The sequence below is a fragment of the Chiloscyllium plagiosum genome, chromosome 33 (genome assembly GCF_004010195.1).
Source record: "Chiloscyllium plagiosum isolate BGI_BamShark_2017 chromosome 33, ASM401019v2, whole genome shotgun sequence".
Lineage (NCBI taxonomy): Eukaryota > Metazoa > Chordata > Chondrichthyes > Orectolobiformes > Hemiscylliidae > Chiloscyllium > Chiloscyllium plagiosum.
The window spans coordinates 13,574,398-13,589,088 of record NC_057742.1 but is presented as its reverse complement, the minus strand read 5'-3'; the positions used below and the strand labels follow the sequence as shown (position 1 = coordinate 13,589,088).

Genomic DNA, 14,691 nt, shown 5'->3' with positions numbered 1-14,691 from the left:
CCCTCATCCTCATGCTTGGTCACCTCCTCGAAGAATTCAATATGACTTGTAAGGCAAGACCTACCCTTCACAAATCCGTGCTGGCTGTCCCTAATCAAGCAGTGTCTTTCCAGATACTCATAAATCCTATCCCTTTCCATTACTTTGCCTACCACAGAAGTAAAACTAACTGGCCTGTAATTCCTGGGGTTATCCCTATTCCCTTTTTTGAACAGGGGCACAACATTCGCCACTCTCCAGTCCCCTGGTACCACCCCTGTTGACAGTGAAGACGAAAAGATCATTGCCAACGGTTCTGCAATTTCCTCTCTTGCTTCCCACATAATCCTAGGATATATCCCGTCAGGCCCGGGGGACTTGTCTATCATCAAGTTGATCAAAATGTCCAACACATCTTCCTTCCTAACAAGTATCTCTTCTAACTTACTAGTCCGTTTCACACTCTCCTCTTCAACAATACGGTCCCTCTTGTTTGTCAATTCTTGATCTCTCGATTGTGCTACATTGATAAACTGGCAGTTCTGTACAATTCACCTCCATTACACTCTGTAATTACAATAAAGTTAACACCTATTTGGTGTCATTGGCTAACCACTTTGAGCTGTAGATTTTAGCTATGTCAACTTCTGCAGCCTTGTTACTTTGTTACCTGTGAATGTGAAGTGGGTGATTTTTGGTCATGTTAAAATGGGTCTTCCAGTCAAGAAATGTTGCTTCTAAAAATAAATCTAATACCAGTATCTTTTGAGTGACTGCCCTTTCTGTACCAAAGAAACTAAAGTTCTCACTGATTCCTCCTGCAGACAAACTGAATCTCTGTGGGGGATCAACAAAGCACTTCAAATGTTTTGTAATCGTTAACCAGGAAGTCATCTCAAGTTGAGCAGTGTTTTGTTGTCAAATACAGCAGGTCCACAGGAAAACATCTGGCATCAGTTTGAGTAAATCTGTCTATAATTGTGAACTAGGATTGGCATTGACTCTTGAGACATTGGGCACGTGGGTGAGTTTTTAATTGAGAAATCACAGCTGGTCTCTTATCAGAGAGTGATAAAAAATTCAATACTATCTATTGATATATTCATCTTTACACAACTAAATTAACTTACATTATTTCCTGCAGCGCTTTGTGAATTATTGATTTGCATTCTTTTTCCTACCTAACCAGGATTCAAGTCCAGGAGTAGGGATGCGTTTTTGCAATTACACAGGGCCTTGGTGAGACCACACATGGAATATTCTGTGCAGTTTAGTTCTCCTTATCTGAGAAAGGATGTTCTTCAGAGGGAGTGCTGTGAAGATTTACCACATGGATTCTTAGGATAAAGGGACTATTGTAGGGGGAGAGATAGTTGGTTCGGATCTAATTTGCTAGAATTCAGAAGAAAAAGGACGATCTCATAGAAGTCTATAAAATTCTAACAGGACTAGACAGGATAGATGCAGGAAGGATGTTCCTGACGGCAGGGACTCCAGAACCTGGGTCACAGTCTAAGGACATGAGCTAAACCATTTAGGACTGAGATGAGGAAAAATTTCTTCACCCAGAGAGTGGTGAGCACGTGGAACTCACTACCACAGGAAGCAGTCAAGGCCTAAGGTTTGTGTGATTTCAAGAAGAAGATGGACATAACATTTGGGGCTAACGGGATCAAAGGATATGTTGTGGGTGGGTGGGGGAGGAGTCACAGAAGGGAGAACAGGCTGTTGAGTTGAACGATCAGCCATAATCAAATTGAATGGTGGAGCAGGTTCAATGGGCTGAATGGCCTACTCCTGCTCCTATTTTCGATGTTTCACACTGACGTTTGACACTTTGATGTGTGGATGACAGTGGCTGTCCACCCTCAGTGATCATGCTGGGATTCAGCATTTTAAAAGGCCAGTAGGTGGTGTCATGTTCACTGCTGCCATTTGGTTCACAATAAATAACAGAAGTCTCAGGTCTACAGTTGCATAATCAACCGTTATTATCAACCAAGCAATTGAAAGTGAGAAACATTTCTCCCTGTCAGTTGTTACTTTGTTGAACAATCTGAACCTGTCATCAGCTACTTGGAGGTGCTCATTCGCCATGCTAAGTAGCCAGGATGAAACCAATTAGCTGGTTGCTTTTGTTTGTATAAATTGCTTGTTACATTTCTTTATATCACATCAAAGATTTCACTGATCTTGAATCTTGGTCATTTCATATTGTGAAAGGTGCTAAAAATATTTGTTCTTTCTCTGTAAATGCAAATATTTCCTAATATCAAGTTGTATGTTTATAGGTAAGAAATTCCTACAGAATTGTTACAGCTGTTATAATATTAGAGGGCCTGAAAAGCAACATTAAAATTGCTAATAAATTATTACAGTTTCAAAGAAAACACACATTACTGAAACTTTTAATCTTGCATTCATCAGGACAGGTGCAAGAATTTTAAAGGGAACAACAATTTGTACGCCATGAGAATTGGGAGCTGATTGGTTAGTGGGATGAGTCGAAAAGTGCGCGCTGGAAAAGCACAGCAGGTCAGGCAACATCCGAGGAGCAGGAGAGTTGATGTTTCAAGCAGAAGCCCGTCATCCAGCCACACTTTTCGACTCTGACTCTCCAGCATCTGCAGTCCTCATTTTCTCTCTGGTTTATGGGATGACGCTAGTCGAGGTGTTGCCATAAACAATGCACCAGGAACTAATGCCACCACCAATGTTTTTTGTTTCATTCAAAAAAAGGGCACAATGCCTGGAGATCTTCATTTTTCTGTAAGGGGTCAGGTCCCTGTGCATGAATATTTGTAGTTTCTAACAAACGTGTAAGATCCACATTGGAAGCCTGACTGATAAATCTGGACTACAAGCTGAAAGCTTTGACCACACATCTCTCTTTTCAGGTTTTAAACCGCAAGACATTGGAGCAGAAATTAGGCCATTCGGCCCATCAAGTCCTCTCCGCCATTCAGTCATGGCTGATAAGTTTCTCAACCCCATTCTCCCACTTTCTCCCCGTGACCTTTGATCACTTTTGGGTTTTGTGCTATCGAATGACAGTAATAAAATTATTGTTGCAGTACAGTTGATGCCGCTTTCCAATTTTAGCTCATCTTATCACCGGTAGTGATGAGTTTATCAACAGACTGCTTGTCCGTTCCTGTGAACTGCTGTAAACTAGATCAAGAGGTATTCGTATTTTGCAAAACCTTATCTTCTTATCATCAGCTCAGTGAGTAACTGAAACTATTAGCTCACACAAGTAGTTGGAGATCTGCAGAAGGATTAATTTGGGTGAAAATGTTCTGTGAAGATATTTTCATGGACGTAGAGCAGGATACAATCCAAGTTTCTGCTTATCCTTTTCTTTTCCAAGTGACATTGTGAGAAGGCCTGTTCTTATGTTCTTTTGAAAGCCATTTTAAGAGCATTAAGTGATTGGGATCTTGCACCAAGTCTTGAAAATTGCAAATTCTGTCTAAGGTCAGGGCATTTCACAGAAAGCCATGAGTTTATGTTTTCCTGGCTAACTGCCCCACATGCAATTTTGCAGATGCCGCTTAAATAAGTAATGGATTAGGCAGACCACACTAGGGCTTCACTGACACATATTAGAAACTGTTTTTTTTACACAATAATTATTACAAATTGCATTCAGTTTTCAGCAGGAAACCTGCTTTGGGTTAAATATGAATGCCAAGTTGATGACAAACAGTGTTCTAAAGAAAGGGAGCTGGATAGTCGTTACTTTTCAGAATGAGCCTGTCAAAGACATTATTACAGTGGCAAAATATATCTTTGCGTCCATCAACAGTCTAAAATGCCATCTGCCCCTTCAGATATTGTCTGCAAGAGGGAGGGAGAGGTGAGGGGAATTCAGTGGTGATGGTGAAAAGAAGTAGATGTTAACTTACTTTTGAAGTCATTTAAATATGTGATGTAAATGGAAGACAATGTAAGTAATTGAGAAGTGATTCACTTCAGTAGAAAAGGAGGCAGGATAAAAGTAGAAAGGCAGAATATTTCTTAAACGGTGCGAGACTGAGAAGTGCAGGTGTCCAAAGGGATTTGAGTGTCCTTGTCCAATAGTCACAAAAAGCTAACTTGCAGATATAGCAAGCAATTAGGAAGACAAACAGCATGTTGGCATTTATTCCAAAGGGATTTGAGCACAAAAGCAAAACTGTCCTACTGCAGCCTTGGTGAAATCTATTCCAAACTGTCATGTACCGTTTTGGTGTCCTTATCTAAGGAGGGATATACTAACCATTAGAGGCAGTGAAATAGACATTTACCAGATTAATCACTGGGATGTCAGGACTGTTGTCAGAGGAGAAATATAGGAAAGAATACCTGTGTTCTCTGGAGTTCCACAGACTGAGAGGTGTTCTCATTGAAATATTCACAGCTTTGACAGGGTGTGACATGATGAATATAGAGAGGATGTTTTGCCTGGCTGCTGACTTTCTCGAACCAGGGGGCCTAAGCTCAGGATAAGGGGTGGGCCACGTAAGTCTGAGATGAAGAGAATTTTTCTCAAACAGAGGGCGGCGAATCTTTGGAATTCTCTATTCAGGAAGCTCAATCATTGAGCAGGTTCCGGGCATAAATTGATAGGACTTTGGGAGACTAATTGATGGATGCAGAAAGTGCAGGAAAGTGGCATTGAGGGGATAATCAGATATGATGGTGGGGCAGGTTCAATAGATTGAATGATGTACTTCTGTTCCTATGTTTCTACGTTCTTATTGACCTCTTAATAGGGTTGCTATAAGCCAATGTGTTTTACTCGAACCAATTTGTTTCTCTTGGATTTTTTTTTTAGGATGGGACCCGACAGAGGAGGGACAGGAAGAAAACAGTCTCGTTCAGCAGCATGCCTAATGATCGGAAAATTAACAGCACTGCAGCCTGCATTTCCTTCATGCTGGAGGGCTGCGAGATGAAAAAGGTTCGCTCCAACTCCAGAGTGTACAACCGTTACTTCATCCTGGATTCTGACATGAGATCCCTGAGATGGGAGCCATCCAAAAAGGACTCTGAAAAGGCGAAAATTGAAATAAAATCCATCAAAGAAGTGAGACTGGGGAAGAAGACCCCGGTGCTTCGTAGTAATGGGATCTCAGAACAATTTTCAGATGAATGTGCTTTTTCAATAATATATGGGGAAAATTATGAATCATTGGACTTGGTGGCTGGTTCTGCTGATATTGTGAGCACTTGGGTTATGGGGTTGAGGTACTTAGTTTCATACGGAAAAGATACACTTCAAGCGATCGAGTCAGACCGAAACAGTTTACGGTCTTTATGGCTGGAGACTGTTTTTCAGGCTGCAGATGTAGAGAAACTGGGCCACATCCCACTAGCTATCGCCATCCAGCTAATCAAGGGACTGAGCCCAGGAATGAAGACCACAAAAGCGGAACTCAAAATTAAAGAATTACAGAAAGCAAAGGACAAAATGGGGACGGATGTCACGTTGGAGGTTTTCACTGAGGCTTACTGTGAGCTCTGCACACGGCCAGAAATATTTTTTCTGCTCGTACAGTTTTCCAGCAATAAAGAATACCTTGACTCGAAGGACCTGATGCTATTCCTGGATGCAGAGCAGGGAATGGAGGGTGTCACGGAAGATACGTGTTTGGAAATCATTCGCAAGTATGAACCATCGCAGGAAGGCCAGGAAAAGGGGTTCCTCTCCATAGATGGCTTCACCAATTACCTCTTATCACAGGAGTGTCAGCTTTTTGACCTACAACATGAAAATGTGTGCCAGGATATGACTCAGCCTCTGTCCCATTACTACATTAATGCATCTCATAATGCGTGTCTACTGGAGGACCATTTCTGGGGTTCTTCAGATATTAATGGCTATATCCGAGCTCTGAAGATGGGTTGCCGTAGCATTGAGTTGGTGGTTTGGGATGGTCCCGACAACGAGCCTTCCATTTATGCCGGCCATCTGATGACAACACAGATAGCCTTTCGGAACGTTCTTGATGTGATCAACAAGTACGCTTTTGTGGCATCTGAACATCTGCTAATTCTCTGCTTGATCATCCATTGTTCAGTTCAGCAGCAGAAAGTGATGGCTCAGCATCTAAAGAAGATTCTAGGAGATAGACTGCACACAGATCTTCCCGATCCAGAGGACAACTATCTCCCGTCACCAGAGCAACTCAAAGGGAAGATTCTCCTCAAAGGTAAAAAGTTACCTGGGAATTATTATGACTCTGAGGGTGATGTTAGCGACGAAGATGAAGGAATTGAAATGTGTCAGAGGATGGGCGAAGACGAGGCGGAACAATTGAGCACAGTTACTGAGAAAAAGCTGAGGCTTTCGAAAGAGCTGTCAGATCTGGTGAGCTTCTGCAAATCGGTGCAGTTTAAGGACTTTGAAGCTTCCAAAAGGAAGCAGAAGTATTGGGAAATCTGCTCATTTAATGAGGTGGTGGCAAACAGATTTGCCAATGAGTATCCAGAGGACTTCGTAATTTATAATAAGAAGTTTCTATCCAGGGTGTACCCAAGCCCCATGAGGATCGATGCCAGTAATATGAACCCTCAGGACTTCTGGAAATGTGGCTGCCAAATAGTGGCCATGAACTATCAGACTCCAGGACTCATGATGGATCTCAATATCGGCTGGTTTCGACAGAACGGAAACTGTGGGTATGTTCTCCGACCTGCTATCATGAGGGAAGAGGTATCGTACTTCAGTGCTAACACAAAGGACTCATTGCCTGGTGTTTCAGCCCAGCTGCTCCACATTAAAATCATTAGCGGTCAAAATCTGCCGAAACCCAAAGGTTCCGCAGCCAAGGGTGATGTTGTGGAGCCATATGTCTATGTGGAGATTCATGGCATACCAGCTGACTGTGCAGAACAAAAGACTAAGACGGTGACTCAAAATGAGGACAACCCCATCTTTGATGAAAGCTTTGAGTTTCAAATTAATTTGCCTGAGCTTGCATTGTTACGTTTTGTAGTTTTAGATGATGACTACATCGGAGATGAATTCATTGCACAGTACACTATTCCCTTTGAATGCCTGCAGGCAGGGTACAGGCACGTGCCCCTTCAGTCTTTGACGGGAGAATTTCTGCCACATAGCACATTATTCATACACGTGGCCATCACCAATCGCCGGGGTGGCGGCAAGTCTCAGAAAAGGGGGCTTTCAGTTCGCAAAGGGAAAAAGGCTAGAGAGTATACATCAACCAGAACTATAGGGATCAAAGCTATAGATGAAGTGTTTAGGGCAGCCACCCAACCTTTACGTGAAGCAACAGATCTACGAGAAAATGTACAGGTACTGTTTATGCTATATTGTTGTGCCACCAGTTTTGCCTATTATCTGCTCTCCTATTTCCTTCTTCACCCTTCCTCTCACCACAATTCTTAGTCAGGTAGGCCATTCAATCCATTTTAGTTCTTCCATCCTCAAAACTACTGATACTCTCTAGTGCAGCATTTAATTGATTCTCAAATTACAACATTTACAAGGCATTTGGATGGGTATATGAATAGGAAAGGCATAGAGGGATTTGGGACAAGTGCTGAAAAATGGGACTAGATTGATTTAGGATATCTGGTCAGCATGGACAAGTTGGACCGAAAGGTCTGTTTCCGAGCCATCTCTATGACTCTAAGTGATTCCAAACATTTCATATTTTTCTGATTATCTGTCCTATCCATTAACTGTTAATTTTATGAAGAATTTCCAAGTAACAATCTTACTGTTATCATTTATTTGAACCCCTGAGCTCTGCGACGCGTTTTGTGATTCATTTCAAAGCAAATTGACAGCCTTGACTTTATTGAGAGTGCATGAGAGAGCATTGTCAATATATCATACCAATCCATGTAAGTCCAAGTTACTCATATATGCAACAAATAGCAGTGATCCCTGGCAAACCCCCCTGGAAACAGAAATTCCCAAAGCGTTTTTGAAAAAATGGACACTGAGCAAGAGAATGACTACGGAAAGAATAGGGCCCATTAGAAACCATATATGTATAGATGTGGAAGTCACAGGCATAGTCCTCAATGAATACCTTATGTCGGTCTGCACGGTGGAAAAGGATGATACAAGTATAGACATCAGATTGAAAGACTGTGAAATATTAAAACAAATGAACATGGAGAGAGAGCTGATATTAGCAGGTTTATCAGTCTTCATAGTGGATAAGCCCACTGGCTTGATGAGATGTATCCCAAACGGTTGAGGGAGGCAAAAAAGGAGATATCAGGGGCTTTGGCAGTAATTTGTAGTTACTGTCTGGACACATACCGGAGAACTGGAACACTGCTGATATTGTCCCATTATTTAACAAAAGGGATAGACCAGGCAATAACAGGCCAGTTAGTCTAATCTCAGTGGTGGCAAAGTTAGTGGAAAGAATTCTAAGGGACAGAATATATCTACACTTGGAGGGGCACAGATTGATCAGGAATAGTCAGGATTGATTTGTTACAGGAAGGTTGGATTTGAGAAATGTGATTTGATTCTTTGAAGCAGTTACCAGGAGGCTAATGCATTTAAAGCATTGCAATAAGGAATCTTTTTGGTGCAATCAGAAGCTTATCTTAGGGTCCAATGTGGCATCGAGATTGCAAATAGTCTAGGAGCAAATCGCTGCAGATGCTGGAATCTGTAATGAAAATAAAAACTGCTGCAGCGGGTAAGGCACCATACACGGAGAGAGAGCAAGCTAACATTTCAAGTCCAAATGACTTTTTATCAGAGCTAGTGTGAAGTTTGGAGGTGCCATTGTATAAATGCAGCCCCCTCCTCGCTTCACATCAGCCCTGATGAAGAGTAATTGGACTTGAAACATTAGCTTGCTTTCTCTACATGGATGCTTCCTGACCCACTGTTTTCTCCAGTATTTCTTTGGTCTCATTACAAATAGTCTAGTTCAGCCTTCGGCAGTTGTTAGAGAGAGCAATGGAGTTGGTGGTTAGGGAATGGAGCTTGAGGCAGGGACCAAAGCTAATTGCACAAATTCGAACTCACACGAAACCTCAGTCATTTAGCAGGAATTAATGACTTCATGCCTCTCAATATTTAGTTGGAGGAAATTTCTGTTCATCTAACACTAGATGTTAGACAATGCTCTGACAAACTGAAGATATTTGAGAGAGTTATTGATGAGGTGAAACTGAGGACAGATGGGAAACCTGGTGAGTTTTTGCATGATGTAGGAAGGAGGTGAAGTGTAGGTCCTTCAGGGAACATCAGAAGGCTAATCCTTTCAGTAATGTGAAATTGCCAGATTTCTGCTTCTCGGATTCTTGATCTTGAGCAGAAATAAAATTGGATGAAAGAATGAAAGATTTATATTGAATAATCTCACCCATCCCCTTTAGTGTTTGATGGAAGACAAGATGTGATCAGTAGTCACAGTATTATCATTTGTCAAAATCTCCAATCTTTGACCTTCAACCTTATATCATTTCTCTGTATCGAAAATGGGTATTAGAATAATAATGTCAACTGATGTAAGTTAAAAGCTTTGCATTTGATACACAAGTGGAATTTGCTGAAGAATTACAGTCTTTGGCTATTAGTTGGGATTTACTCCGGAATCAGATTTCATGCCATTTTCAAAATGAGTTTTTTGAGCTTCCATAATGCAGTTTTATATTATTAATGTATTATAAAGATTCTGGCTTGAATAGTGCAAGCAATCTTGTTGTAAACGTTCAAAATGAACAAATCTGCTGCTGCACCACATTTCATGGATGGATTTATATTTTACGCAGAATGCCATGGTCTCATTTAAAGAGTTGTGTGGCCTGACCCCCGCCGCGAATATGAAGCAATGCATTCTGACGTTGTCGTCATGGTTACTGAACAGTGACAACACAGTGCTGGTGACACTGAACCTCAGTGAACAGTATCCTTCCATGGAGGCACAGGGTCCAGTTCCAGATCTCCTCAGGAAGGTTCTGGCAGCCTACGATACAGTGAGTCCATTCATTCAGTTTTGCCTGAACCTGCAATGAGTTTGAGTGATGTTCGTCCAGTTTCTAAAGCACATAGTTCCACAACAAGCGTATGCATACACTTGCACAGAATTAGCAAGTTGTTCAGGGAAACAAAAATATTCACACTGGTGTTGTGGGACTTAGTTCTGAAGTCACATTGGCTGAGATTTTGACTAATTCTAAAGTCCCTATTTGCATATTAAATTTCACCCATTGTTGAGGCTAAGTAAGAGGAACTATACCTTGTATTTTACTAACCTAAACCTGATTTGAGTTTGCACTGTATCTAAAAGTTGAAATTGACAGCTCTTTTATTCCCTAGCACTGACTACTCTTATTAAAGAAAAAACTGTGGACAGCATCTACAGATGCTGCCAGACCTGCTGAGTTTCTCCAGCAATTTCTGCTTTTGCTACTGACTACTCTTATACTGGTCAGCATTAAAATAGAAAGCAGAAATTATGATACTAAAGCTCTAGGATAAGTTGGATTCTGGGTGCATTTCATATTAAAATAAATAAACTATTTGGCCATTTTTAAAGTTGATCCACTAATTGGTACTTGCTAAGACATCACAATTTATTTTCATGTTTGAAGATATAACTAATAGGTATTTAAGGTTACATTAAAAAACCAGAATGATTGATGAGGTCAGCCCCAGATCAATCTCTCGGGTTCTCTACACAGAATGAGAGTGCCGTGGGAAATTACAGAAAAATATAGTGATTGGTGCACAGACACCTCTTCAGAACAGCAGACAGCTGATTTCTTGTGTGGAAAGACTCAGCTTTGTTTTTTTAGCAGTGATTAGAATGAACTTGGGTTTCAGCATTAGGGAGTGGCACTTTATTAGACAACAAATGGCATTTAAAAGTTCCCTTACTGAGGAAGATTCATTTGGTTTTATGTTCAATATGATACAAGCACTAGTAACTGCACCAAAAGATGGACAAGAAGCGAACAGTATGGATAGATTTATATTTTACGTTGAATATAAAACTATTCATTGACTTTGACTTATCTTGACTTGCATTAAGTATTTCATCAACAGATTCACTGGTGCTCTGTTAGAGGAAGGACTGTACATTTCCTACTCCTGTTCCTTTTCAGAGGCAACATGCTGCTTTAATTAAAAGGAAATGCAAAGAGACCTCAACATTTCTAATTGTTCCTGTGTTGTTTTGGCCTCCTGGGGTGTTCCAGGAAGTTAGTTAAGGCTCAGCAGAAGGTTGATGCAGAAGAATACAACAAAGAAGCCAACCTCATATGTCCACTTTTAAATGTCGGGAGGACTCTTTCTGTTCTCTTTGGGCCAAATAACTCCCTGTGGCTATGACCAAAGATGTTGACTTGATCCTTCGGCATGCAATGTGTATAATCACCATGCAAATTAACTTCATGTACCAAAGTAAACATTAAAGTCAGAATGCATGACAACTTCGCCAAATAGGAAAAGGAAATTGCATTTCTTTCTAAATAAAGTACAGGTTTGGATTTAAGAAAAACTTAAAGTGTCCTTGTGTAAAATATTGATGAGCAACATTAATAGCCTTTCACCATATCAATTTATTTTACATCAAAGGTCTTTAATGGCAGTCTATTTCTGTTAATGAAGCATTTGATATTTAGGAAGTGAGAAAGTTCAGATAAAGGGGGCATTTTCAGGATGGCAAACTGTAATTATTGGCGTGTTGCACGGCTCAGTGCTGGGATCACAATTAGTTTACAAAATATATGAATGACTTGGATGATGAAAGTGCTATCAAGCAAGCGGATAGTGCAAAAATAGGAGGGAAAGCTAGTGGCGAAGGTGAATCAAAGAATCTGCAAGTGGATATAGTAAAGAACCAGGCAGCATACCTTGCACTGAGTCACTTCCCAGAAACTCAGGGAGTAGACCTCAGCAAAGTCTCTAGAGGCACCCATCAGTCGGGGGTGCTGACGCACCAACTCAAGAGTAGCCTCTGATACCAGTCCAAGAGATTTACCAAAGTCAGGTGCCTAGGAGGGTAATCTCGGTCAGAGAGTCCGTGCCTTGGGACTGGAGCTACAGGCTGGTGGTAAGGATGGATGATAACTGTAAAGGAGGGCAACAGTCCCAGCACACGGAGGATCAGATACAGCATGGATTAGAAGGGGGTCATTCTGGAGAGGGTTCATCCAAACTCAGAAGCACCCTGGCTTCAAGGGGATGATTCAGTGTATGACCACACTTGGCATGGTCCCCTCATAATAATAAAGGCTTGAGGGGGTCCAGGCACATTTCGATGGATTGTATGGGGTCCTGAGGAGGTGAGTAGCTGTAGCAAGGGCTACCGGGAAGGGGATATCTTGGGGTTCGTTGACAAGTGAAGGCCTTGGTTGTGAGCTATCGGCCAAAGAAAATTCACTGTTGCCTTCCATTGTGCTGGAGATCATAAATGCCCATGGAGAAGAAAATGGCTGAAACCACAGTCTGAGTGGGCGGGTAATGTGCCTCCACTTGTGAGGGATGGACTGCAGAACCCATCACTGTTAAGGCTTTTAAAGGGAATAAACATTACACAGACCCATGCACTGTACAGAACACAGACCTACAGTGTCCATAATCCCAGGCCATCCCAATGCATTTGGCTGTGTGTTTGCTGTCCATCTCCCTGCCCCGGACATCACTGACAAACTCGTTCACTTTTGGACACAGAGGAAGGAACAGAACAACAATGTTATGGGACAAGGTCCAAAGGGCAGGGCCCATTGCCCTGTATATGCCTTGATCCAATTGCTCACAGATGCTGCAACAGGCTCTCACCACAGGCATTGATCCATAGTCCATCCTGTCAGGCCCTGAAATTATGCCTCATGCTGGAACAATTACATTTGGAGCTACACGGAGAGACAAATAAACAAATCCTGCTATGGCATATGGTAGAATTTAAATTCTGTAAGAATCTGTAATTAAGAGTCCAGATATGTTCATGGGGCCATTGCTGATTATTGGAAAGAGTTATCTGGTTCACTAATGCCCTTTAGGGCAAAATCTGCCATCTTTACCCAGCCTGGCCTATATTTGACTCCACACCCACAAAGATGTGGTTGACTCTTGCCCATCCCTAAGTACCCAGTTAATAAATGGTGGCCTAGCTAACGACTACCTCATCCCATGGATGAATTAAAAAAATCAAAGCACATGAAAAAATGCCAAATAATGTACAGTGCATTGTCATCCATGCCACCAACATGCCCTCAATATGTTTCCTTCTCCTGTCCCTCCCACTATGCATTGGTGTACCCCCTGGTCCCATAGCTGGGGTGGGAGTCTGGGGTTAGCTTTGGTGCCTGTTGCTCCTGGCGGTTTAGCTGGCTGACTCCAGGTGAGGAAGCTAGTGTCTAGATGGGCCAGACCTGCCGAAGGTTATCTTGCAGGATGCAAGTGGACCCTTCTTGGCCACAACTTCCAAGGGTTGGAGGGTGGGGGTTGGGGCGGGGGTGGGGTGGGGTGGTGTTGAGGGTGGGCCAGATTGAGATCAAGGGTTTGGCCACCTCTGGACTGTCATCGATGGAGATTTTTGAGGGGCTTGGGTGTGGCTTCTCTCTGACTGGGTCTCTCCTGACACCGCTTGTCTCCTTGCGAGGAATAGCTCACTAGCTTATCCAACCATCCAAGGAGATCAATGGCTGTGGCAGTGATGTGCAGCAGTGTGGACTCCTCCAGCAGAATGGAGGAAGCCCCTGATTGCCAACATCACAGGGTCCTCTCCTGCCTAGGGCTGTGCAGTGAGAGCCTGGTCTCTGGCAGCCCTATGAAACTAAGTGGCTGGTGGAGTTCTTGCTCAGTCAGGTGTGGAGCTGTTGCAGTGAGATTGTGGCCCACCACTTTGTAAGCCTAATGTTTACACCGGGGTGTATCCAAGCTGGAGGAGCGTGCAGGAGGCAGTCCTAATGATGTCTCCTCTGAGATGTCAGTACCCTCACTCTCAGAGGACAAAGAATTGGCTTCTGAAGGCAAAGCTGTTTCATTTGGGAGGTGATGGACTTGTTGGGGTTGCAAGATACAAGAGAGAGAAGGTGACACAGACAGTGGTTAAAGTGGTGTGTAATGGATGCAACTGACAGCGGGTCAATGTGAGAGTTGCAGTGGCATGTGGAACTATGCTTTATTCAGATGTAAATGGCATTTGGTTTCCTGGTGCATTTCTTCAATAAATGTAATTGGTACTCCACCAATAAGTAAGAGAGAGGTTGGCCATGGACCATTCTGTGCAGTGACAGGGCTCACACTGGGCCACACTGGCCTCCTTCTTTAGAGACCGCAATTTCCCTTCCCACGTGGTTAAAGATGCCCTCCAACGCATCTCATCCACATCCCGCACCTCCGCCCTCAGACCCAACCCCTCCAACCGCAACAAGGACAGAACGCCCCTGGTGCCCACCTTCCACCCTACCAACCTTCGCATAAACCAAATCATCCGCCGACATTCCCGCCACCTCCAAACAGACCCCACCACACCTCTCCGCCTTCCGCAAAGACCGTCCCCTCCGTGACTACCTGGTCAGGTCCACATCCCCCTACGACCCACCCTCCCATCCTGGAACTTTCCCCTGCTATCGCAGGAACTGTAAAACCTGTGCCCACACCTCCTCCCTCACCTCCATCCAAGGCCCCAAAGGAGCTTTCCACATCCATCAAAGTTTTACCTGCAAATCCACTAATATCATTTATTGTATCCGTTGCTCCCGATGCGGACT

General features: G+C 42.9%; 1 protein-coding gene across 1 annotated transcript in view; it reads left to right on the top strand.

Annotated features, from left to right (window-relative positions):
* plcl5 (phospholipase C like 5) overlaps positions 1–14,691 on the top strand; it is a 227,926-nt gene that overhangs the window by 144,402 nt on the left and 68,833 nt on the right. Inside the window, exons 2-3 of the mRNA XM_043674966.1 lie at positions 4,799–7,285; positions 9,742–9,945. Of these exons, the coding sequence (XP_043530901.1) occupies positions 4,799–7,285; positions 9,742–9,945 (2,691 nt within the window). The remainder of the gene's footprint in view (positions 1–4,798; positions 7,286–9,741; positions 9,946–14,691) is intronic.